The 27,885-nt window shown below is 38.3% G+C and overlaps 1 protein-coding gene across 2 annotated transcripts in view; it reads left to right on the top strand.

Annotated features, from left to right (window-relative positions):
* The window catches only part of AK9 (adenylate kinase 9), a 176,069-nt gene that overhangs the window by 128,401 nt on the left and 19,783 nt on the right, over positions 1-27,885 (top strand). For both annotated transcript variants that reach the window (XM_033234862.1, XM_033234861.1), the window contains exons 27-32: positions 2,890-3,014; positions 5,427-5,646; positions 9,799-9,861; positions 23,161-23,373; positions 23,728-23,946; positions 25,361-25,574. In XM_033234862.1, coding sequence (XP_033090753.1) covers positions 2,890-3,014; positions 5,427-5,646; positions 9,799-9,861; positions 23,161-23,373; positions 23,728-23,946; positions 25,361-25,574 — 1,054 coding nt within the window. The remainder of the gene's footprint in view (positions 1-2,889; positions 3,015-5,426; positions 5,647-9,798; positions 9,862-23,160; positions 23,374-23,727; positions 23,947-25,360; positions 25,575-27,885) is intronic.

Raw genomic sequence — 27,885 nt, 5'->3', positions numbered from 1 at the left:
ATGATGCCTTATCAGAAAGTTTGTACTGTATTGATCTGTTCTCTCATTGCTATAAAGAAATGCCTTAGATTGGATAATTTTTAAAGAAAATAGGTTTAACTGGCTCGTGATTCTTCAGGCTGTACAGGAAGCATAGTGGCATCTGCTTGGCTTCTGGAGAGGCCTTAGAAAACTTACAGTCATGGCGGAAGGTGAAGGTAGAGCAGACACATCACATGGCCAGAGCAGGAGGAAGAGAGAGTGAGGCAGGAGGTGCCACACACTTTTAAACCACTGGATCTCATGAGCACTCACTCACTACAGTCATGGCAGTACCAAGGGGGGAATGGTGCTGAACCATTCATGAGAAACCGCCCCCATGATCCAATCACCTCTCAGCAGACCCCACCTCCAACATTGGGGATTGCAATTCCACATGAGATTTGGGCGGGGAAACAGAACCAGATTAACCTCTTACATGGCTTCTATCTGGAGTTATACAATGAAAGTTCTTAATAGGCCATTTGTTCTTAAATGATCCAAGTGCAGTTAAACGTAACACTCAAAGTTGAAGCAGGGTTGGATAGTGAGTAACATATGGTGTTCTAGTAGGTAATGAAGTACCTCTTCAGACATATTCTTTTTTCTTTTTGAGATAACATCTCGCTCTCTTGCCCAGGCTGGAGTGCAGTGATGCAATCTCGGCTCACTGCAACCTCTGCCACCTGGGCTCAAGTGATCCTCTCACCTCAGCCTCCTAAGTAGCTGGGACTATAGGCATGCACCACCATGCCGGGGTAATTTTTGTGTTTTTTGTATAGATGGGATTTCATCATGTTGCCCAGGTTGGTCTCAAACTCCTGACCTCAAGTGATCCGCTCACCTTGGCCTCCCAAAGTGCTGGGATCACAGGAATGAGCCACCTGTGCCTGGCCTTCAGACATATTCTTTAAATGTTTTTCACCTATATTTAGTAGCGTTCAGGAGAAACTGATATCCTATTAATTTAAAAAATGTATATCAGGACAGGCACAGTGGCTCACGCCTGTAATCCCAGCACTTTGAAAGGTTGAGGCAGGCAGATCACTTGAAGTCAGGAGTTCGAGACCAGCCCGGCCAACATGGTGGAACTCCGTCTCTACTAAAAGTACAAAAATTAGCCAGGCATGGTGGCACACACCTGTAATGCCAACTACTCAGGAGACTAAGTCAGGAGAATCACTTGAACCCGGGAGGCAGAGGTTGCAGTGAGCCAAGATCTCACCACTGTGCTCCAACCTGGGCAACAGAGCAAGACTCCATCTCAAAAAAAGAAAAAAGTATGTCAATCCAGATTTTTTTTTTTTTTTTTTTTTGAAACAGAGTCTTGCTCTGTCGCCCAGGCTGGAGTGCAGTGGCCGGATCTCAGCTCACTGCAAGCTCCGCCTCCCGGGTTCACTCCATTCTCCTGCCTCAGCCTCCTGAGTAGCTGGGACTACAGGCGCCCGCCACCATGCCCGGCTAGTTTTTTGTACTTTTTAGTAGAGACGGGGTTTCACCGTGTTAGCCAGGATGGTCTCGATCTCCTGACCTCATGATCCGCCCGTCTCGGCCTCCCAAAGTGCTGGGATTACAGGCTTGAGCCACCGCGCCTGGCCATCCAGATTTTTTAATTTAACAAGTCTAGATTTTAAAGTGCAACAAATATCTCCTGCTTGTCTACAGTTTTTTGTTTGGTTTTCTTTTGCTGTTTTCTGAATCATTTAACTTCTCAAAAAGCAATTAAGGTATTTTATTTCTAGATAATAAAATTAATCCTACTTCCTGGTAAGCAGCAGTTTATCATACCTCATCTATTCAGTTTTAGAATTTTGGATGACAAAAGTACTCTACAAAAGTAGCTTCATTTTTGTAAGAACTGTTGTTTTTTACTATCCATTCAAGGTGATCCTACTTCAGAGAGAATTGACCTGAGTTAATTATCACAATGCTTTCTATTTGTTATTATGTTATAATCCTCATCTAGTTTGTATTTCAGATGGCTGCCTGTTTGGCTTATCCCATGATCAGCATCTAGGTTGGAGAGATAATACTGTATAATTATAATATAAATAACAAAAATCAGTTAAGCCTTATAGGTGTGTGTGTGATAAATTGAAAAAGGTTTAGCAAAAAGTAATGAGATATGACCCCAAGGCCATGTATGAAAATCAATATTATTACTTATAATTTATCTTAGCTATAGTAAATATTATTTACTATAGGTTAGTGCAAAAGCGGTTGTGTTTTTGCCATTACTTTTAAGGCAAAAACCGCAATTACTTTTGCACCAACCTATATTTCTAACCACATTAAATAATTGGTTTAAGGAAAATAGCTCAAATTTGTAAATGTTTATAAGCAACACTACAAAAAAGACCTCAGAGAAAAATAACAGGTCTCATTCTAATCAACTATGTAATACCATATTGTTTATGAATATAGATTTTGGGGTTTTCTAAATTGATATTTGTACATATTTTTGGGGTATATGTGGTATTTTGTTACACACATAGAATGTATAAGGATCAAGTCAGGGTATTTATGATATCCATCACCTTGAGCACTTATCATTGCTATGTGTTGGGAGCATTTCAAGACCTCTCTTCTAGCTATCCTGAAATATACAATACATCGTTATTAACTATAGTTTCCCTCTGTGCTATTGAACATTAGAACTTACACCTTCTATCTAACTGTATGTTTCTACTCATTATCCTGCCTCTCTTCATCTCTTCTATCCCTACCATACACCCTTCCCAGCCTCTGGTAACTTTCATTCTACTCTCCACCTCCATGAGGTCCACTTTTTTAGCTTTCACATGAGTGAGAACATGCAATTATAAGCATAGAGTTTTAAAACTTGTTTTATTTTCTGATTTTTGTTTTTAGCTTCCAGAAGTACAACTTACAGAAGAAGAAGAAGTAATCAAATCAAGTCTAATGGAAAATGAGCCATTGCCTCCTGAAATTCTTGAAGTAATACTTTCTGAGTGGTGGCTTAAGGAACCAATACGGTATCTTAATTTATATAGAATTATATATTTATTTGCTTTTATTTGTTTTATTCTTAAAAGTTAAAAATTTATTTTAACATACATTTAAGAATTTTCTGCTTTATATTCATGTAAGCTGGTGATTTTTCACTTGAGATACACATTAAAAACATCTGTAAAGTCTTTAAAAATATCAATGCCAGGACCCCACACCAAAATAATTGAATTCGAATCTCTAGGAGTATCAGCCTGGGATATTTTTCAGTACCCCCAAGTTATTCTAAAATGCATTTGTGGTAAAACTGTAAAAGCCTAAACAAAGTAGCTAAATATTAAGCACCATTAAAATTTATTATAGGGCCAGGCACAGTGGCTCACACCTGTAATCCCAACACTTTGGGAGGCCAAGGCGGGAGGATCACCTGAGGTTGGGAGTTCAAGACCAGCCTGACCAACATGGAGAAACCCTGTCTCTACTAAAAATACAAAATTAGCCGGGTGTGGTGGTGCATGCCTGTAATCACAGCTACTCAGGAGGCTGAGGCAGGAGAATCACTTGAACCTGGGAGGCAGAGGTTGTGGTGAGCCGAGATAGCGCCATTGCACTCCAGCCTGGGCAACGATAGTGAAACTCCGTCCCAAAAACAAAAACAAAAAATTATAATGAATGATTTGTAATAGCATGAGAAATGTTATTACATAAAGTTAAAAAGAAGATGTAAAACTATAATATAATAGAGAATGCACACATGAAGAACCAACTGGAAAGAAATAAAACAAATTTTTAATAACCTCTGAGATATGGGATTATGGATAATTTTTGCCTTTTTATGCTTTTCTCTATTTTTTCCATTTTTCTATAGTGTGACGTTGCTTTTATAATCAAGGGGAAAATAATACATTTTGAAAAGGTTATTGCATTAGTCCCAGAGAGATATACTAAGGGGCTTGAACTAAGGGGGAATGGCAGAAATAGAAGTGTGAGGACAGAGGGGGACATGCCAGGACTTACCTATTAAACATAAGAAGCAAGAGGGAGCCAGGGGAGAGGGCCAAAGGTCTCTAACAGGTAGTACCTGAGTGCGAGTGGGTCAGAAGGAAGAGCAGTTTGGAAGGCTAACAGTATGATTTTTGATGGTACAATGTGTGTATAATTCCAGAAGGGCATTCAGTTGGAGAAACTCCACAGCTTTTTGAAAATTTGGAACCAAAACTCAGAAGAGAGATTGGGTATAGAGGTAAAGATTTGGAAGTCATTGACAGAGAAGTGACAGCAGGAACAGTAGGAATGAAATTGACCCTGCCAGAATAGACCAGACTGAAGGCACCTCTAAAGAAGAAAACACATATATTATGGCCAATATATGGAAATTTGCCCCCTTAATAAGAAAGGAAAATTCACATTTTTGAATTAACAACTTTGAAGGCTGAAACTGTCAAATGTTCATGAAAGTCCTATTTGTATTCAGAAGAAAATATATATTTAAATATAAATATTAAAAACAAACCAAATTTCAGATAAGCAGGAGAAACAAATTCTCACTCAAACGGGGACCAGTATTGACTCTCTCAACTAAACAAAGCCAAGTTTTCAAACTTGATTGTTTTATAAGTGCTCACTAATTAAAATGTATTAACATTCCAGTTATTTTCCTAATTCTTTTTTTTTTTTTTTTTTTTGAGAAGGAGTTTCACTCTTGTTGCCCAGGCTGGGGTGCAATGGCATATTTTCCTAATTCTTAAAGTCTCATCACACGTGGGCAAGTTTGACAATCCCATTTGAATATAATTATCTTGCCCATAGGAACCAGGATACATACATTAACAATTGTCATCGGTTACAAGGAGACCCAGGGAAGTGGGTATGAGTTGTCTCATGAAAGGAAGCACTGTTAGAAGAAAAACTGCCAACAGCAAGGGCTCTCACTACAAGTGGGCTGGCCAGGTGTACTCTTTAAATAGAGAGTACCAGATTCACTAGGCTGGGCACCCCCCTCAAACAGAAAACTTATTTTCTCTTTTCCTATGGCCTTCTCACAACTTTTAGTAAACTTTCAGTTAATAGTAATTGTAAACCAATTGATTACAATTTTATATTATAAATATATGTATTAAATATTGTCATTTTAATCCAATTTGATATATTTTGAAAAAGAAATGTCACATATACAACTAGAAATATTAAAAGAAATAAAAGATAGTAGAGTAAATTTTTAAACTATTCATTACATACAGAAAGTTGATATTTATCAATACTTTTTTTACTTTATTTTTTTCTTTTAAAATATTTAATTGATAAATAAAGATTGTATATGTTCAAGGTGTACATGATGATTTAATATACCTTGTATAATGATCATTACAGTCAAATTAATGAACATGTCCATTACAATATTTTAATGAAATAAAGTAAATTATGAAAATTTCCACCAGTTCCACAGGTTTTATATTAGATGGTTTCCCACGATACCCAGAAGAGGCCCAGTTTTTGGGGGATCATGGATTTTTCCCAGATGCAACTGTTTTTATACAAGTTGATGATCAAGATATTTTTGATCGCCTCCTTCCTGCCCAAATTGAAAAGTGGAAACTAAAACAAAAGAAGAAATTAGAAAGGAAGAAACTGATCAAAGACATGAAGACAAAAATCAGGGTATGTGTCCAGCAAAAATGCATTGAATAAATCTGTTCAGCATCTGTTTAGTGATCTATTATAAAGTGATCTTCACAAAAAAATAGTTTTCTAATTTTAATACCACAGTAAGTATGAAACATTTTTCATCAAATATTAAGACTATAATAAGAGTGAAGAGTTATTTCAGACTTTTGTGGTAATCCATGTGTTAATGCTTCTCTCTTTATGGCAAATAAAAGATAGTGGTAGTGCCAAGGCTTCCCTCTCCCAGACATGGGAGCAAAGTGGAAGAGGTAACAAACAGAGATTTGAAACACAAAGAAGTAAAATTTCAGAGGTCTTTTTCACTGCCCCTAGAGCGATGACACCATCCATCAAAGCCATGTGAGCCTGTAGTGAAACCAGATCCACATTACGTTAGAATGTTGTTCCTAAACCTACATTCTGAGGAATATTCCATAAAATGTTCAAAAGTGTCACAGGGAACCAGCAGTTCCACTCCTGGTAATCTTATCTAACAGAAATGAAAATATATGTCCACATAAAAAGTTATATGTGAATGTTCATAACCATTATTCCTAATAACCAGAAAGTGGAAACAACCCAAATCATCAACTGATGAATAGAAAAACAAAAGGTGGTATATCCTTAGAATTGAAAAACTACTCAGCATTAAGAAGGAATGACCTATTGATACACCCTGTAACATGGATAAAAATCAAAACCATTGTGCTGAGTGACCGAAGCCAGGCAAAACAGGAGTGCATCCTGTACAATTCCATTTACATGACATGCCCTGAAAAGGCAAACCTGGGCTGAAGTATAAAGAATGGACTTTTGAGTCTGGACCTAGAATGGCCCAGATGAGACATGAGAGCAGTGTTCAATGTGTGAAGGGCTTTCATGCCAAAGGGAGCTTGGAGTTACTACACGTGGCCTCAAGGGAAAGAACTACCATGGGTAGGAGGAAGGTACCGGGAAAGTATATTTCATTCTTAGCGAGACATTTCAAAAAGCGCCAAGACTGAAGGCAGGGAGCTTCTTGCCAATAAATAAGCATAAACTAGACAAACATTTGGCAAGGGAGAATGGAAAAATGTGTCAGGGAGCTCATCTATTAATTTCAATTCTGAGATACTAAGACTTAAATTATGTAATACATTCTCACAATTCAACACCAATTAAATTACAGACTGCCAAAGTGTTAAAGCCAAGCAGTTCCTCTTTCATTGCTCAGACACAGTTTTCACATTATTTTCATCTTGGGGTTAGCCAGAGGAAATCCCTTCAAGGCCTTTGCCATCCATTCTTCTTCCCCACCACACTAAGTTGCATGTCCCAGGCCATCACTGGTCTGCAAAATATCAAGGCAGGCAGAGTTCTTAGCCATCTAAGAACTATGGAAGTAAGGAGGGAGACGTGGGAAGATACCCAGCTCCACAGTGTTCTTGATGACATTCAGGCCAAACTGTCTGCCATGCACAAGATTCTGTAAGTATGAGAATGGAAAAGAAAGAGCCAAAGAAGAGAGCCTACAAAGCACATTTGTACGTTGTCTCACTGTGGGGCCTAGAATATCTAGGCCAGTGCTAACACAGAAATCTCTGTGATGACAGAAATGTCCTAGATCTGTGCTGTCGTATACAGGAGCCACTAGTCACAGTGGCTGTTGAGCACTTAAAATGTGATTAGTGTGGCTGAGAAATCAAATGTTTACTTTTATTTAATTTTAATATAAATAGCCACACACAGCTAGTGGCTATTGTACTGGACAGAACAGCTGTAGGGCAATGAAGCCACATCCTAGACATCACATGCTTTAAGAATTTTAGGGACCTAGAACAGGAAAGCAGCAGGTTTCAGGAGCTAGTGTATCACCCCAGGCATTTGCCCCTTCCTTTCCTCACCCACTAACTCTATCTCAGTTCAGAGCTTTCTTGGCTGACACCAGAGTTCCTACAGTGACCTAACTGTCCTCCCTGGCTTCAGCTCTATGCCTTCCAGACCATCCTTCTGACTACCTCCACATGAATCTTCCTAAAACTCCATTTTGATCAAGCCACCCCATTAAGGTCTGAATTCTCAATCTTACCCCAAATTCTCTTTCTAACTTTTTTTCTCAGTGGAAACAAATACAAACCCTTCTCTGCAGTAGCCACCATATTGTATGCTTTGGCAATCCCATATCTGGTAGTTTCTTTCTTTTTCTTTTTTTTTTTTTTTGAGACGGAGCCTCACTCTGTCGCTACGCAGGAGTGCAGCGGTGCAATCTCGGCTCACTGCAACCTCCGCCACCTGGGTTCAAGCGATTCTCCTGCCTCAGCCTCCTGAGTAGCTGGGACTACAGGCATGCACCACTATGCCCAGCTAATTTTTGTATTTTTAGTAGAGACGGGGTTTCACCATGTTGGCCAGGTCAAGAGATCAAGACCATATCTGGTAGTTTCTAAAAGCATCCTCACACTAATTGTGTGACATTACATGAGTTAAACTCTGAATTTCTGTTAACTCACCTCTAGAGTGGGGTAATGCCTTGCAGATATGTTTTGAGCAGAAAATGAAAGAATATATATTATAGTGCTCAGGACAGTGCTGCCATCTGGCAGATGTACAATAATTAGTTAAACCTCACTGACTATTTGAGTGAAAGGAGCAGAAGAAAAGTAGACTCAGAATGTGTATGAGTGCTATTGGTATAGTTTGCAATTTTGGTATATATAGTGGTCTTTAAGTTTTACAAAAACACAAAAGAGACTATGTTTTCACAACTCCACATTTAAAGAATCTATGGTAAAAATATGTTTTTATAAAAGGAAATAATGGAAGTTTTTGTAAATTCTCGCCATGTTAAGAGCCATAAAATCTTTCTGGGGCTCATAAACCAAATACATTATATTCAGTTCAGCTTTATAATTCTATCTACAAATAATTCTTGCATGCCTACAAGGCATACGTTCTCAGGAATGTGTGCTCAATAGCAACCAGATGAAAGCACCCAGGCTCTGCTTGTCTGGACCAGAGCCCCAGGGCATGTCCTCAGGCACCACTATCCTCCTGGTATTTAAAGGGAGACCAGTTTGTGGAGTCCTGAGCCAATAAGCCCCGAAACCTGAAGAAAGCAGATTAGTTTTCATTAAAACCTTGGAGACCTATCAAAGAGGATCCACTGTGTTAGATTTAGAGGACTGTCTATATATCAAGTCTGTGACTATCTCCCAACCACATGCACTTTCCCCATGTGGACATATGTGTTTTTAGGTTTGTTAGGCCAGGGGTTCCCAAACCCTGGGCCATGGATGCATACCAGTCTGTGGCCTGTGAGGAACCAGGCCATAGAGCAGGAGGTGAGCAGTGACTGGGCAAGTGAGTGAAGCTTCATCTGTATTTACAGCCATTCCCCATCACTCACATGACGGCCTGAGCTCTGCCTCTGGTCAGATCAGCAGCACATTAGATTCTCATAGGAGCACAAACTGTATTGTTAATTGTGCATGCAAGGGATCTAGATTGCACACTCATGAGAATCTAATGCCTGATGATCTGTCGCTATCTCCCATCACCTCCAGATGGGACCATGTAGTTGCAGGAAAACAAATTCAGGGCTCCCACTGATTCTACATTATGGTGAGTTGTAAAATTATTTCTTTAGATATTACAATGTAATAATAATAGAAATAAAGCGCACAATAAATGTAATGAGCTTGAATCATCCCAAAACAATCCCCATCTTCGGTACATGGAAAATTGTCTTCTGTGAAACTGGTCCCTCATGCCAAAATGGTTGGGGATTGCTATGTTAGGCTATTCAATAGTGTGTTAAAAGCTTACCATTTTCAATGAATTGCCTCCAAGTATTTCCCTGTTTCCTGCGACCAAAACCAAACAAATGAGCAATAAATTTTGAAAAGGAGTTCTAAACTTTGTGGAAAGAAAAGAATAACTGACCCCAAGTGCTATTTACCCCTCTGGCAGAAAATAGCTGATCAAGAAGTTCAGAGGTACAAGCATGCGAGCCAAGCAACATGATTACCGCCATCACATCCTTTCCTGCAAAGTGCACTGTGCTTCTGCCCAAATGTTATTCCTACTTTATATAAAAATATATTAATACAGAGAAAGACACTTTTGTCATTCTCTATTGCAATTTTTTAATGTCTCTTTCTTTAACAGGTTGATATGATTGCTAAAAGAAGGGCTGAACTTATATTGGAGAGAGATAAAAAAAGGAGGGAGGTAAGTAATTTTTTTTTTTTTTTTCAAAACAGGGTCTCACTCTGTTGTCCAGGGCAGGGTGCAGTGGCACAATCATAGCTCACTGCAACCTGGAACTCCTGGGCTCAAGGGATCCCCCCATCTCAGCCTCTCAAAGTGCTAGGATTACAGGCATGAGCCATCACACCCAATCTTTGCCTTCTGTCTTAAGACACCCTTGTAACACCTTTTCAAGGCTGACCCTCTTGTAACCTGATTTCCATCTGTATAAAAATGTCCAGCCAAACAAGAAGAGAAAAAGAGGAATATCAGAAAATACAACTTGCTACAAGTGCAACCACATGTCATCCTGGTGTGAATATGCTGAACTTCCGTACAGAGGACTGCTGATATTATACAGTGCAACTGCAACTGTGGGCACAAAGCATTGCAGAGGAGGGGCCAAAGTAATTGTTGCTTTGTCAAAACAAAATATTTACAACCAAAAGTAGATAAAAAACCATTGGACCAAGAAAATTATGGCACCATCTAAGAATAAGAACCCTCCTCTTAATTATTTGCCTCAATTTTCATTCATTTATTCATTCAGTCCATCAGCAAACATTAATTGAGCTTTGTGTCTGACACTGTTTCAAATACTGGCAAATCAGCCATGAGCAAAGCTTACAGAAATCCTAGCTTCATTCTAATGCTCATTTCCCTCATCAAACATGTTCTGAAAGTTTACTCTGTTCAAGGTGTCATGCTAATGTTTAAGATCAAAAAGATGTCCTAACCTGGAATTAAGTATAGTTAACTACTTTAAGCCCTTGTGAGTCCCTAGTGGTCCCCTTCTGAATCACTTCAAATGTTTCAGCATGAAGGAGTCCAGGCTTTGCAGTTAAACACACCTACGCGGTATCCATTCTCCAGTTCTCGTTGACTTTGTCCACTGCTCTCCAGTGCCTGGTGGAGTGCTCACACATGTGACATTCAACTTCAGTTATTTATCTGAGGTTGTATAACATTGAGTAAGTCACTTAGCCTCTGTAAACCTAGGGCTTTTTATTGTAAGATGGGAAAAATTAATACACTTAGTTTCCCTAATTAATAATAATTTAATTTCCCTTTGCTACTCTTTAGTTAAATCTTCTTTTCTTAAGAATTAGTTTTCAGGATAAACTTTAAATGTTCTTTATAATTTTTTCATTTGTTAACATTAGAATGGTGTGATTTCTTCTGATTTTTCATTCGGAAATTCAATATTCTATGTAGAGGTTAAATAGGATTTTGTAAGTCAGTTCTCCTGAGACTTCATGTTTGTAAAATTGGCTGTGTATCCCACAAAACTGATACAAACAAACTCGCAACACAACTCCTGAGATTTTTGTTGAATTAAAAATTAAAACTGTATGTGGGTTTTTTTTTTTCAACTCCTTTGATGGAAATTTTATATGTCCTGCTACTGACTCAGACAATAAAGCAGACAAAATGTAGCATCTCAGGGATGAGTTAGTGTGCTTGTTACTATTGGTTAGTGTGCCACCTTGAGTGGCATCCATCCCGACTCCACATCTATCCTGGAGTTCACTTTCATGAACAGATCCAGGGGGTTTCTCACATTTGCCTTTCCTATGCAGAATATGCAGTTCCGTGACTTGCCTTTTTCACACTAACTGGGGAATCCCAGGCAGAGAAAGCCCTTCCCAGGTTTGTCTTCTTGCCCTAAACAAAATCGTTGCCTTTACTTTCTTTTTAGCACTGAATGGGACATTTCCAACGTTAGAAATCACTTCAATATCCCAGGCACTACTTGCATTAATTTCCTAGGGAAACGTCGCCATCTTGTGGACCTGTCATCTCAGAATGTGACTGTAAGGCAGCCCCTGGCCTTGCTTGTAATCTTTCCTCTCTTCCCGTCCACTGGCTCCATCTCTAGGTCTCTATTAGGTGTTGGGTAGCCACTGGGAGGTGAAAGCAAGGGAGGGCCAGGGCAGGGAGCCCAGGGAGCAAGTGAGCACAGTGTCAGACTGCACCTTGGTGAAGAGTAATAGAGACACATCGATCATAGGTACTGACTGAGTGAAGGTCCAAGTCAAGGTCCACACAGGTTGAAACGAAGGTCGGCACCAAGTACCATGCCAAAACCATCTCCAAGATCCTCTAGGGAGAAGACAGAGTGTTTAGACCCAAAGGTTGATACACAGAGGGCTCTTCAGGATGAAACAGCAAGCAAAAGTGTACATGGGTATACGGGTAAAAGCGCTGAAAACCAAGTAGTTCACAATAGCAGCTCCACAGGCAACATCAGTCACACCACAGCATAATAAAGGAATCTGGGGATCTAGATAATGAGCATCTGTGTCAGGAAGCCCTGAGAACTCTGAAAGGTCTTTTATTTCTTCCATTTCTTCATGCTTTCCTCTTCCGTCCTCTCTCTAATTATGAAAAAATTCATCACTCTCCTGGCACAAGCTTCTATCCAGATGTGGCTTCCCCTGTCTTCCTCTACCAATAGACAGTAGTAACACAGCTTACCCCAAATCTAGTCCTGTCTCTCTGAGACTATGAATTTATTTGCTTTCTGCTTGTCCCCTCTGTTTTCTGTTTCTCTGTTCCCCTTTTCCATCCTTCTTTGGATTATTTCAATATATTTAGAAATTCATTTTAATTATCTATTGCCCTTTTTTCTTTTGAAAAGTGTGTAAAAATTTTATTTTTTCTTTTTCAATTTGTATTTTAGTTCAGAGGGTATATGTGCAGGTTTGTTACATGGGTAAATTGCATGTTGCCGGGGTTTGATGTACAAATAATTTTGTCACTCAGGTAGTGAGCATAGTACCCAATAGGTAGTGTTTTGACCCTCACTCTCCTCCTACCCTCTACCCTCAAGTAGGCCCCAGCGTCTGTTGTTCCCCTCTTTGTGTCCATGTGCACTTGAAATTTAGCTCCCACTTATGAGAACATGCAGTGTTTAGTTTTCTGTTCCTGTGTTAATTTGCTTGGGATAATGGACTGCAGCTCCATCCATGTTGCTGCAAAAGATATGAATTCATTCTTTTTTATGGCTGCATGGTATTCCATGGTATATATGCGGCCCATTTTCTTTATCCAGTCCACCATTAATGGGCACCTAGGTTGATTGCATGTCTTTGCTATTGTGAATAGTGCACTGCATGTGTGCATGTGACTTTTTGGTAGAACGATTTCTATTCCTTTGGGTGTATACCCATTAATGGGATTGCTGAGTTAAATGGTAGTTCTAAGTTCTTTGATAAATCTCCAAACTGCTTTTCACAGTGGCTGAACGAATTTACATTCCCACCAACATTTCCTTTTCTTCATAACCTCACTAACATCTATTATTTTCTGACTTTTAAATAATAGTCATTCTGACTGACATGAGATAACACATCACTGTGTTTTTGATTTGCATTTCTCTAATGAATAGTGACACTGAGCATTTTTTCACATGCTTGTTTTCGGTGTCTATGTCTTCTTTTAAGTGTCTGTTTATATCTTGTGCCCATTTTTTAATGGGGTTGTTGTTTTGGGCTTGTTGATTTAAGTTCCTTGTAGATTGTGGATATTAGACTTGTGTTGTATGTATAGTTTGCAAATATTTTCTCCCATTCTGTAGGTTGTCTGTTTCTTCTGTTGATAGTTTCTCTTGTGTGAAGAAGCTCTTTAGTTTAATTAGGTCCCACTTGTCAATTTTTGTTTTTGTTGTAATTGCTTTTGGAGACTTTGTCATAAAATATTTGTCGAGAACCAAAACAGCATAGCACTGGTACAAAAACAGACACATAGAGCAGTGGAACCCAGAAATAAAGCTGCACACCTACAATCATCTGATCTTTGACAAGGTCGACAATAACAAGCAATGGGGAAATGACTCCCTAGTAAATAAATGGTGCTGGGATAACTGGCTATCCATATGCAGAGGAATGAACCTGGACCTGTTCCTTTTACCATATACAAAAATCAAAATGGATTAAAGACTTAAATGTAAGACCTAAAACTATAAAAACCCTAGAAGAAAATCTATTGCCTTTTTAAGTATACCTCTATGCTTCATTTTTTAGTAGTTATGCTAGAATTACAAATACATCCTTGACTTTTCACATTCTACTTAGGGTCAATATTACTCAATGTAATATTGTATAAACCTTAGAACTGTCTAGCTCCGTTTGCCTCACCCATCTCCAAACCACTAACATCCTTTATGCTCTAGTTGTGATGTGTTTTACAACTGAATACATTACAACCCTCTTAGGAAATAGTTCTAATGCTTATATTAGTCACATGTATTTTCAAAAAATTAATAGGAAAGAAAGTCTTGTTTTACATTTATCCAGATATTTACTATTTCTGATGTTCTTCATTCATTCCTCTGGTGTGATGGAAATCAGAAGGATGGGAATGCTGGACATCAGAATTATTGTTCACCTACTGTGTTTTTCTTTTCTCTGTATCTTTGCTTTTTAACAGTTTGGTTATGATGTGCCTACATATCATTTTCTTCACATTTAGTTTGGGGCCCACTAAGCTTCCTTTAATCTGTACAGTTATGTCTTTTACTAAATTTGGGGAAACTTTAGACATTATTTCTTTAGACATTTTTTCTGTCTCATTTACTCTTTGTCTTCTCCTTATAATACCCCAGTTACACATAGGTTAGACCTTTGCTGTTGTTCCACATGTCCTGGGAACTCTGTTGATTTTTTTCCTTTTTTTTTCTCTCTTCTTTAATGTAAATAATTTAAGCCCAACCAACAATTTTTTTAATTTCAAATATTGTATTTTTAGTTCTAAAATTTCCATTTGGTTCGTTTCTATATTTTCTATTTCTCTCCTAAGATTTCCTATCTGTTCATTTATTACAAGTGTATTTTCCTTTTCCTCTTTGATCATTGTAATAATAACTGCTTTAAAAGTTCTTGTTTGGTGATTCTAACACCTGGGCTGGGTATTTGATTATTATCTTTCTTCATGAGGATGGGTCAAATTTTCGTGATTCTTCGTATTTTGGGTAACTTTGGATTCTATTCTAGAATTGTAAATGTTATATTGTGAGGATTCTGGATTTTGTTATATACCTCCAAAGAGAAATGAGGTTTTGTTTTAGCAGCCAATTAACTTGTAAGTTAAAGTAAGATAAACTTTAAAATTCTGTCATGCCAGCAATGAACGGCAGCTCTGTGTATACTGTTCTTGAACTGCCCATATGTACATGGTTCACACGCTAGCCAGAGTCTTGGACAAATTGAGTTTGGTATTCCCTTCTCTGGCTCTCTCATCTCTGGCATTTACCCTCACTCTCCAGTGGCCCTGGTTGTGGCTCCTTTCTCTGGTTGCTCCATCCAGAAAGTCAGTTGGCTTTCTACCAAAGTTTTAGTCACACTGAACCACCACAACTCTGAAACTGCCCTCTGGGCAAATGCACAAAATTAGAAAACTCACCCTATGCCATTTGCTTCCTCCAAATTTTGACTGCTCTTCAAAATCTGCTTTTCTTGTTCCAAAGACCTCAAATATAGTAGAGAGAGAGGAGTGTTGTTTACAGTTTATTATTATCTGCTAGAGGTTAAATAAACTTATTTCTTCATATTTGAGGCAGATCTTCAAGACCATGAAGTTTAGAATATACATCTTCCAACTTGAAGACTAAGAGATGCATCATATCAGGGAAAACAACACTCTTCTACAAGATTAAATGACCATTTACAGAAAAATGAAAACCTTTTTTCCCCTGGGAAGAATTAACCTGAGAGTCTCTTAAATGGTCTTTTGTGAAGAGTTTCAGGATATTTTTAGGATTTTTTAAAATCAACATTGTACTATAGGTGTGAGCCAAAGCAAAGTAAGAAAAAGAAATAGCATACATATTAAAAAGTAAGAATAAAACTCATTATTTGTATATAATTTGAATATCTAGAAAGTGTAAGAGAGTAAATTGCTGAAAAATTCCTTAAGGTCACCTCTACCAGCCCTTCACTTAATAGCGACATTTGCCCTATACAGAAAAAAGGTAAATAATGAAATATTTCTAAATATTCTAAAGGGATGAAATAATCTGTCTAGAAGATTCTAGGTCCCCAGAATGTTGGTTGATACCCTTCAGTTTTGGGGCAAGGTCCAGGCTTCCTGCATCTTCTCATCTTCACATCTTAAATAGCAATTTGATACAGCATTACCTGCTCATATACAGACAGCATGCAGTTGCTCTGAACTAATCAATTTAACCCTTCATTTATAAAAATGAATAGCCAACCAAGGATTACTATATACTTGAGGAAAATCACCAACAAAAGGAAAACCCAACATAAACAAACAGAACAATTGATCATAAAACAAGTGGACAACCCAGGAAACATCATTAAATATTAAAATAATTTCACTTTCTCTCAGAAAATTCAAGAAGAAACTTGTATCCATAAAACAGGACGAAGATGCTATAAAAAGTCGGAGAACAAAAAAGAGTTAATGAAAACTAAAATAAGTTAAAAATTAAACTGAAAAAAAGGAAAAGTCCAAGAAGTTTCTCAAATGTAAAAAAAATGCAAGAGATAGGAAATATGAAAGAAAAAAACTGAAGATCTATAGGTCAATCCAGGAAGGTCAACATCCAATATGCATTTCAAAACAGTGGAAACAGAAAATAAAGAAGGAAATAATCTAAGAAATGTTAGAAGAGAAGTTCCCAGTATTGAAGAGAGCAGGAGGTCTTCAAGTTGAAAGGGCCCATCGAATGCCAAGCAGAATAAATAAAAAGAGATGTGCATTAGACACATCCTTATGAAATTTGAGATTGGCAGGTTTAAAGAGAAGCTCCCACTTGTTTCTAAAATTTTTAAAGGATATCTACAAAGGAATGGAGGTAAGATTTGTATCAGACTTCTCAGTAACAATACTGGATAGCAGAAGACAAAGACAATGGTTGCAAAATTCTAAGTGAAAATGATTTTCAGCCTAGAACTCTGTACTTAGCCAAACTGTTTATAATGCGAGAAAATGAAATGGAAAAATTTTCAGATACTTAAGGTCTGTGAAAATTAGCCTCTTTTGTATTCTTCCTGAAAAGAGTAGCCAATTGATATGATGAATAGCACTGCTTCTGCTCACAAAACAAACAACAATAAAACAAACAAACAAAAAAACCCTAGAAATATGGGGGTGGGGAGAGACAATAAGAGTATTATTCAAGGCCGGGCGCGGTAGCTCAAGCCTGTAATCCCAGCACTTTGGGAGGCCGAGACGGGCGGATCACGAGGTCAGGAGATCGAGACCATTCTGGATAACATGGTGAAACCTCGTCTCTACTAAAAAAAAAAAAAACAAACAAAAAACTAGCCGGGCGAGGTGGCGGGCGCCTGTAGTCCCAGCTACTGGGGAGGCTGAGGCAGGAGAATGGCGTGAGCCCGGGAGGCGGAGCTTGCAGTGAGCTGAGATCCGGCCACTGCACTCCAGCCTGAGCGACAGAGCGAGACGCCGTCTCAAAAAAAAAAAAAAAAGTATTATTCAAATATGGGGCAAATATAATTGTAGCATGATTTTGAATAAGAAGAAAAAATGATGTTTGGTCTTGATACTAGAAACATTCTACTTAGGGTAGTGCATGTTTCTTTATATAGAATTGCATTCCCTGTATTACTAACTCTAGCTGTAGTGAATAAGGGTTACATAATTTAACATAGCAGGTGCTGTTTGTTGGATTTCCATATTCAGAATCAATCAAATGCTGTTTGCTTGCTTTTAATTTTTAGAATCAATTTTACATGAAACACCAAATACTGAACTCCAATTATAGGACAGGGACATAAATGTAATAATATTGGAGACGAAATACTTAGAAACTGAAGAAAGGGAGACTTGGAAGGAAGAGTAAGGACATCCTCTTGACGGGGAATCAAAACAGACATCTGAAGAGAACAGCTCAATAAATAGAGATTCGGGGAGAGTATTCAAAGTTATAAGCACTCGATTACAAAATAAACAGCGAAAATATGACTAAAACTGGGCAACAGGCAGAAAGAGGAGTGATGTAAGTTAGCTAAATTTCTCATCATCCCTGGCAGGAAAGAGGAACCAAATATCACGAGGGTCAAAAGTGATTACCATTTACTGTTTGTTTTATTACTTTCTAAACTGGTTTCTATAGAAAAAAACACACATTTTTTTAAATAGAAGAATGATTGAATGAACTGTGATACTACGAAATACTATGTGACTGTTAAAAATATTAAGATGCAAAGAGCAATCAGTGAAGAGAAAGAAACGCATCCAAATAGGAAAAGAAGTTAAACTATCTCTTTGCTGACAATGGAATTCTATACCTGTAAAACCCTAAAGACTCTGCCAAAAGGTCACTGAAACTAATAAACAACTTCAGTAAATTTTCAGGATACAAAATCAATGCACAAAATTAGTTGCCTTTATACCAGTAACATTTAAGCTTAGAGCCAAATCAAGAATGCAATCCCATTTACAATAGCCACCAAAGAATACAATACCTAAGAGTACAGCTAACCAAGGAAGTGAAAAATCTCTCCAAGGAGAACTACAAAACACTGCTGAAAGAAATCAGAGACGACACAAAACAAATGAAAAAACGTCGGCCGGGCGCGGTGGCTCAAGCCTGTAATCCCAGCACTTTGGGAGGCCGAGACGGGTGGATCACGAGGTCAGGAGATCGAGACCATCCTGGCTAACACGGTGAAACCCCGTCTCTACTTAAAAAATACAAAAAACTAGCCGGGCGAGGTGGCGGGCGCCTGTAGTCCCAGCTACTCCGGGGGCTGAGGCAGGAGAATGGCGTAAACCCGGGAGGCGGAGCTTGCAGTGAGCTGAGATCCGGCCACTGCACTCCAGCCTGGGCGACAGAGCCAGACACCGTCTCAAAAAAAAAAAAAAAAAAAAAAGAAAAAACGTTTCATACTTATGGACTGGTAGAATCAATATCATTAAAATGGTCATACTATCCAATCTACAGATTCAATGCTATTCCTATCAAACTACCAATATCATCCTTCACAGATTTTTTAAACTATTCTAAAATTCATATGGAACCAAAAAAGGAGCCCCAAACAGCCAAAACAATCCCAAGAAAAAAGAAGCCAGAGGCATCATACTACCTTTATACTCTTAGATTACGGTAATCAAAACAGCATGATACCAGTACAAAAAAGACACATAGACCAATGGAACAGAATAGAAAACTCAGAAACAAAGCTATACAGCTACAACCATCTGATCAACAAGGCCAACAACAACAAAAAGTAATAAAGGATTCCCTGTTTAATAAATGGTGCCAGGTTAGCTGGCTATTCATATGCAGAAGAATGAAACCTGATGCCTACCTTTCACCATATAAAAAAATTAACTCAAGATAAATTAAAGATTTAAATGTGAGACCTCAGACTATATGATTCCTAGAAAACCTGGGAAACACCATTCCAGACATTGGCTTTGGGAAAAAATTATGACTAGGTCCCCAAAAGTAATTGTACCAAAAAAAAGTGACAAATGGGAGCTTAGCTCCCACTAAGGACCTAAGTCTATGGAGCTTCGGCACAGCAAAAGAAACTATCAACAGAATAAACAGGCAACCTAAAGAATAGAAGAAAATATTCACAAACTATGCATCTGACAAAGGTTAATATTCCAAATCTATAAGGAACTTAAACAATTGAACAATCAAAAAGCAAATAACCCCATTAAAAAGTAGGCAAAAGATGTGAACACTTTTCAAAAGAAGACATACACGCAGCCAACAACATCTGAACAAATGCTCAGCGTCACTAATCAGCAGAGAAATGCAAATCAAAACCACAGTGAGATACCATCTTACACCAGTCAGAATGGCTGTTTTGTTTTTGTTTTGTTTTGTTTTGTTTTGTTTTGTTTTGAGACAGGCTGGAGTGCAGTGGTACCATCACAACTTACTGCAGCCTCAAATTCTAGGGCTCAAGCAATCCTCCTATCTCAGTCTCCAAGTAGCTGGGACTGCAGATAGAAGCACACTTAGCTATTTTTTTATTTTTTATTTTTGGAGAGACAGGGTTTAACCATTTTGCCCAGGCTGGTCTCAAACTCCTGGTCTCAAGCAATCTGCCAGTCTTAGCCTCCCAAAGTGCTGGAATCACAGGTATGAACCACCATGCCTGAGCTAGAATGGCTATTACTAAAAAGTCAAAAAACAACAGATACTGGTGAGGGTGCAAAGAAAAGGGAATGCTTATACACTCGAGGGGAATGTAAATTAGCTGAGCCACTGTGGAAAGCAGTTTGAAGATTTCTCAGAGAACTCAAAACAGAAATACCATTCGACCCAACAATCCCATTACTGGGTATATATACAAAAGAAAATAAATTGTTCTACCAAAAATACACATGCACTCATATGTTCATCATAGCCCTATTCACAATAGCAGAGACATGGAATTAACATAGGGGCTCATCAATGATGGACTGGATAAAGGAAGTGTGCCACACACATGTATAATACTGTAGAATACTACATGGCCATAAAAAAGAACAAACTCATATCCCTTGCAGCAATGTGGATGCAGCTGGAAGCCATTATCCTGAGCAAATTAACACAGGAACAGAAAACCAAACACCCTGTATTCTCATTTATAAGTAGGAGCTAAACACTGGGTACTCATGGACATAAAGATGGCAATAATAGACACTCAGAACTACTAGGAGGAGGGTTGGGGACAGGGTTGAAAAAATAACTATTGAGTACTATGCTGACTATCTGGGTGACACGATCAATCATACCCCAAACTTCAGCATCATGCAATATACCCTTGTAACAAACCTGCACACATACCCCGAATCTAAAGTAAAAGTTGAAATTATTTTTTAATTAATTGAAAAAAATTGAGATGTATATTCTGATATGAAAAGAAATTTAAATATATTGCTAATTTTTTTAAAGTTGTAGAAAATAAAATAATCCCCCTTATGTTTAAAATACAAGGTAATTAAATATATATACATATATAGTAAAACATTTGTAAGGATCCTAACCAAATTGTTAACCAAAGTTAATTCCAGGTAGGAGGGTAGAAATAGGAGTGTGATGAAAGACTTCTACTTTTTATCTTACACAATGCTATATAATTTAATTTCTTTATAATAAAAATGAATTTCTTTTTAAAATTGTACAATTTCAATTTTTAATAAAAAGTTGTAGGAGCTATTCAGTGGAGCCAGAGAGGTGAGCATAAGTTCATCTGGAACTAAGATGTCCCAGCTTGTAGTGTAGACCTATCCCACTGTACTTGCAATGATCCTTAGAAAATCAAATATCAGGTTAGAAAATTGACAAGATATAATAAAAAAAGAACAAGTCATAAGGAGACTAAATGATCTCAAACTTCTTTGAAAGGAACCAGAACTGAAAAACCCTGCTCCATAGCCAAACTCCTTTTGGAGAAAGGGGAGCTTGGGCAGGAAAGGGTCCTTATGCTCTCATCTTCCTCCCTGCACTCACAAGCCCAAATCCCATCTCCAGGCACTTTTCACAGGACCAGAGGCCTGGTCATTTAGAACGATTAGGAAATAGCCAGAAAATTGCAGGCAAGAGACAATTTGAAGGCAAACAGTGGAGAGGGGCCTCAAGGGAGGGAGTGTTGAGCATTATTTAGAATTACAGTCCTTTGTAACCCCCCATCCCTTCCCATCCAGGACTCTCATCCTGGGAGTCTAGATAATTCCCAGGTTTCAGGCTGGAGGGCAGTTCTCCAACTGAAACAAGGAATACTACAGGGAGAACAGTGTGGAGGCAGTGCAGGAGGATGATTATTATAGGGTTCAGTTTTGTGCAAAGTGAACTATAGCACTTAAAACCTACACAATACAACTTAGTACCAATATCCTGTCATGGTCTTTAATAATCCTTAATGTATTATTCTCATTTTCTCAGATAGGCTATAGCCTCTGAAAAGGCATTTGCTCTTCTATTTGTACACTGCTTTACACAAAGTGACAGTGATAGCTATAAGAGCATAATAATAGCTAATGTTCACATACTTACCATGTGCCAGATACTTTTCTAATGGCTTTGCATGTATTAACTAATTTAATGCTCCCAGCAACCCTGTGAGGTACTTTTATTATTCTTATTTTACAGATGAGGAAACATCTTGTCCCAGTTAAGACAGCTAGTGTTTTATATTCTTTGAACTGCATTAAATATTGTTCCTGAAGATCATCAAAAACATGTAACATTCTGACAATCATAAACATAAATAATATTTAATATTTTGTCTCTGTATTTATTTATGGGACCACTTTGGGGCCAGAGTCTTGAAAGTATTAAAATTCTGAGTACCAAAGAAATTTTTTTTTTTTTTTTTTTTTTTTTTTTTGAGACGGAGTCTCGCTCTGTCGCCCAGGCTGGAGTGCAGTGGCCGGGTCTCAGCTCACTGCAAGCTCCGCCTCCCGGGTTCACGCCATTCTCCTGCCTCAGCCTTCCGAGTAGCTGGGACTACAGGCGCCCGCCACCGCGCCTGGCTAGTTTTTTGTATTTTTTTAGTAGAGACGGGGTTTCACTGTGTTAGCCAGGATGGTCTCGATCTCCTGACCTCGTGATCCCCCGTCTCGGCCTCCCAAAGTGCTGGGATTACAGGCTTGAGCCACCGCGCCCGGCCCCAAAGAAATTTTTAAGCAATTTTTCCAAGATGGCAGGTTGGAGGCAGTGTTAGCATGCCTCCCCACTTGGAAAGACAAAATAATGTGTAGAGATTCACACTATGAACGTTTTTCCAAGAAGCAACATAGGAACTGAACAGGAAAACTGAAAGAAACCACAGACCCTTTGAAAGAAGCAGCGGGCTACAGCCTACACTAGGAGCCAGGCAGAAAACTGAGACAATGAACCTGCTCCACATTGAGCACACTGTTACTACAACCAGCGACTGAGAAAGCCATCATCTAAAGACTACCACCGAGGAACTCATGCACAGAGGCTTCACCCCTGAAGGAACCCAGAAGTTACAAGCAACTATAAACATAAAGTCACATCCTCAAGGAGAAAAAAAAGAAATTTAAAAAAACCAGTCAAATCCAAAATAAATTCAAAAATAATTAGAAGAAATAGTCTACCTAAATGAGAAGGAACCAGAAAAAATTCTGGCAACATGACAGAAAAGGGTTCTATAACACCCCCAAAAGTGTCAGATATTTAAAACCTTGTTGCGTTACTCGATGAATGTCAACATACAATACCGACCAGTATCAAGCCATACAAAATATTCCAGATGATTTGTTAATAGTGTCTTTTGTTACATATTTTACATGTATAGTAAAAGAGAATGTTTTCTTCCTTAGAATGTTGTTAGAGATGATGAAGAGATTAGTGAGGAAGAACTAGAAGAAGACAATGATGATATTGAAAACATCCTTGAAGATGAGTTTCCAAAAGATGAGGAAGAGATGAGTGGTGAGGAAGATGAAGAACAGGAAACTGATGCAATTGAGCGCCTGAGAGGTGAACTAGGAGAAAAATTTGAAGCAGATACACACAATTTACAAATAATACAGGTTACTACTTTTCCTTCACTTTTTATAATTCAAAAAGTAACATTTGAGAATCAGACTAAAGCAATTTAGTTCATGCCATTTTTTAAACATTTCAAAAATGTATATTTTAGGGCTGTATTTCCTTTTATCAGTGTCATTTAACAATTATGCAATAAGTCCATAATTTAAGAGCAACGTGGAAGCCACAGAGGGTCAGAATAAGTTTAGTCACCAACATGCAGCCACTTGGAAGCTGAAAAATATTTGTGTTCTGGACTGAAGTAGTCAGTCACCAGCAGTGTGTACATGCTGTGACTAAATACTACCAGCCTTTTTCTCACGAAATATATTTGTTTTTGTGACTTTTCTTATCAGGATGAACTTGAGAGGTATTTGATACCAATAATTTCCATTAATGGAGCTCGGAAAAATCACATTGTACAATATACATTGAATATGAAACTGAAACCACTGGTGGAAAATCGTGCAAGCATTTTTGAGAAATGTCATCCAATATCAGCAGCCCTTGCCCAGAAAATGCTCACCTTTACCTACAAGTATATAAGCTCATTTGGCTATTGGGACCCTGTAAAGGTAATTTCAGCAAATGCACCTGAAAGCCATGTTCCTTCTTTATTTTTTTCAAAGGTATGTCTTTCTTAAAAGGAAAAAGACTGGATAATTTCAAAAATTGTAAGTATTGTATAGTAGTCTCATCTAGCTATAAAAATACTTTGGAATTTAAAATGGAATCATTAAACTTTCAACTTTTCTTTTATCACCAACTGTATAACATAGAGCAGACACCCCTACCTCCCCCTGAGTTTCTCCTTATCTCTAGCCTTTACTCCCATCCATGAACTTCACTCTAGACCAAGAATTACAATGTTGACACTACCATTGATCTGTAACAACTGTCTTGAGGTAGCTCTCAGGGAGAAGCAATATCACCGTACTGTTTCACACCTGCTCTGTCAAGTCCAGGGATGGCTAACACTTGCCCATCTGATGCTATAAAAAGATATTCAAATGTAGCATTGATCAATTGCCCAGTCTTCATCATCACCAATGCAAAGATGTGGAACCACTCCTCCAACTTCATTCCTACCCACACCTTAGGCTGCCTTTTAGGTTTATTTTTCCCTTTCATGATAGCTCTTAATGTGTATGTCAGTGGGATTTGAACTGTACAAAAATATAGAAGAGAACCCAGTGGGATTTGTCCTACTAGAATACTCCAAAAGATAACCCAAGAACCCAATTGTATTAGTCATCTCTGGCTGCCATAACAAAATACCACTTGGTAGTTTAAACAACAGAAATTATTTTCTCACAGTTCTAAAGGCTAAAAGTTCAAGATCAAGGTACCAGCAGGGTTGGTTTTTCTGACAAGGCAAGACCTCTCTCCTTAACTTGCAGTTGGCCACCTTCTAACTGTGTCCTCACATGGTCTTTTCTGTGTGCCCACCCTGATGTTTCTTCCTCCTCTTGTAAGGACACCAGTCCCACCAGATTCAGGTTCCATCCTTCTGACCTCATTTAACCTTAATTACCTCCTTTATTAAAGGCCCTGTCTTCAAATACAGTCACTTTGGGTGCTAGGGCCTCAAACAGAAATTGAGGAGGTAAGGGAGAAACAATTCAATCCATAACATCACCTTAGGAATGGACCTCTTTGTGAGGATAAATTGGCCTGTGAAAAAATGCAAACAACCTTAGGCTCTTTGACAGAAACATTCAGTATACACTAAACACACTATAAAGGAAGTAGAAGGACTATAATTGTCATAAACTGAAGGCCAATTAAGAACTATTACATTGATTACATACGGCTGTAAAATAATGTGTACTTTTCCACAGTTGTTTAATATTAATTGTTGATTATAATTAGTTTTCCTATTCTGTAAGGAAATTTTTTTTCTTATGAATTGTTTTTTTCAAATGTATTTCAGGGAAGTGCTGTATAAATTCAAACTAACTTTCAAATTCAACTGTGTATATGTTGCAGCTAAGTGAAGGAGAGACAATCAAGCCAGTTGAAAATGCAGAGAATCCAATTTATCCTGTAATCCATCGTCAATATATTTATTTTTTATCTAGTAAAGAAACAAGAGAAAAATTTATGAAGAACCCAATCAAATATATCCGCCAACCCAAACCTAAGCCTACTGTGCCCATTAGGATTATGATTGTGGGGCCTCCAAAATCTGGGAAAACTACAGGTGAGCGTATGTTTGCCTTTGTTTCCCTCAAGCATAAAAGAATCTGCTTGTTAACTGTAACAGGTACATTACCCGATGCACATGGCAGGTCAATTCACCAGGACACTGGGTTGCAGCAGAAAAAGACATTTAATCGTAGGGTGGCTGAGTGAGGAGACAGGAGGAAATCTCAAATCTGTCTCCCTGAGGAATTTGGGGCTAGGGTTTTTAAGAGTTTTGGAGTGGGCTGAATTGAAGTGCAAAAATCATTGATTGGTTGAAGAATGCAGGTTGAAGTCATGGGAGAGGGAGATGAAGAAACCGAATTCTCCTGCTGATTCGGTTCCTCTGTGGGGGTCTTTAAACCTCCTGTTGGTGTCAGCTATTCTGCTGACATTTAGGTTCTGCTTAAGGAATTCCTTAACAAAAGCCTTATTATTCTAACATCAGAAATCCTATCTATCTTAAACAAAAAGCCTTATGAGTTGAACATCAGAAATCCTGTTTATAGGCCGGACGCGGTGGCTCAAGCCTGTAATCCCAGCACTTTGGGAGGCCGAGACGGGCGGATCACGAGGTCAGGAGATCGAGACCATCCTGGCTAACACTGTGAAACCCCTTCTCTACTAAAAAATACAAAAAACTAGCCGGGCGAGGTGGCGGACGCCTGTAGTCCCAGCTGCTCAGGAGGCTGAGGCAGGAGAATGGCGGGAACCCGGGAGGCGGAGCTTGCAGTGAGCTGAGATCTGGCCACTGCACTCCAGCCCGGGTGACAGAGCGAGACTCCGTCTCAAAAAAAAAAAAAAAAAAAAGAAATCCTGTTATAGGAATGATGGGGATGCCAGTGGTCAGTAACTACGCTATGTGACTTTCAGTTACAAGGAAGTGGGTCAAAGCTGCAGCCTGATTCAGGCTTATTATAACTATATTTCTGTCCAGAATTCTTGTTAATCCTGTGAGAATGACTTCACCCTGAAAACTAGTGCCACTTTTCAGAAAACCAGCTATCAAGATTGACTCAAAACAAGGTAGAAAACCTAAATAGACCAATAACCATTGAAGAGAAAGCATTCGAAAATAATAACCCAACTCTGAAATGGCCCAGAATCAAATTGTTTTAGACAAAAATTATAGCAAATTTTAAAAGGATTAAAAACTCAAGAGCTAATGCCTGTATTTTTATAAGCTCTCTCATAGCAAGGAGAAAGAGTAAGTTTCCCAACTTATTTTTATTTTCCTTTTTATTAAGGAATATGGTTCATACAGCCAAAAAGGCATATAGGATACAAACCCATTTTTTAATTAACATGACCCTAATATCAAAACCTAACCAAGACAATGCAAGAAATTACAAACTAATATTCATAATTATAGTCAAATATCCTAAGTATATAAAGTATATGAAAATATTTTATAAATATAATCTACTATACTAGGCACAGTGGCTCATGCCTGTAATCCCAGCACTTTGGGAGGCCAAGGTGGGAGGATTACTTGAGCCCAGGAGTTCAGGACCAGCCTGGGTAACATAGTGAGACCTCATCTCTTCAAAAAAATTAAAGCATTAGCTGGGTGTGGTGGCACATGCCTGTAGTCCCAACTATTTAGGAGACTGAGGTGGGAGGACCACTTGAGCCCAGGAAATTGAGGGTACAGTGAGCCGTGATCATGCCACTGTACTCCACCCTAGGCAACAGAGTGCGAGCCTCTCTCAAAACAAGTAATAATAATAAATAATTATCTTAATCATTGCTGGAAAGGCATTTGATAAACTGTATTCCTGTAATGTTTTGTGTAACTTTGGACTTTAGGGCAAATAGTCCAAAACTTGGTTGATTGTAGTATTTCAACATGACATGATAACAAAAAGAACAGTGGGTGGTCACAATCAGAACAGAATGGAAAGGGCAGATATAGGATACATTTCCAAGGAAAACAGTAAGTCTTAAAGATTGACTGAACAGATAACTCTTTGTTCTCTTCTTTAGAGAGATAAGGGAGTTTTATGTTCCAGCTCTTCAGATGAAAAGTTTGTTTTGGCTTTATAAAGTTCTTAACATGACAAAAGAGTCTATAATTGTTACAGGAAAAGGGGTCCAGAACCAGACCCCAAGAGAAGGTTCTTGGATCTCAAGTAAGAAAGAATTAAAGGCGAGTCCATAGAGTACAGTGAAAGCCAGTTTATTAGGAAAGTGAAGGAATGGCTGCTCCATAGACAGAGCAGCCCCAAGGGTTGCTGGTTGCCCATTTTTATGGTTATTTCTTGATGATGTGCTAAACAAGGGGTGGATTATTCATGTCTCCCCATTTTAGACCACATAGGGTAACTTCC

The sequence above is a fragment of the Trachypithecus francoisi genome, unplaced genomic scaffold (assembly GCF_009764315.1).
Source record: "Trachypithecus francoisi isolate TF-2019V2 unplaced genomic scaffold, Tfra_2.0 Lachesis_group15, whole genome shotgun sequence".
Lineage (NCBI taxonomy): Eukaryota > Metazoa > Chordata > Mammalia > Primates > Cercopithecidae > Trachypithecus > Trachypithecus francoisi.
Note: the sequence above shows the minus strand (reverse complement) of the source record. Positions and strands in the feature narration are given on the sequence as shown.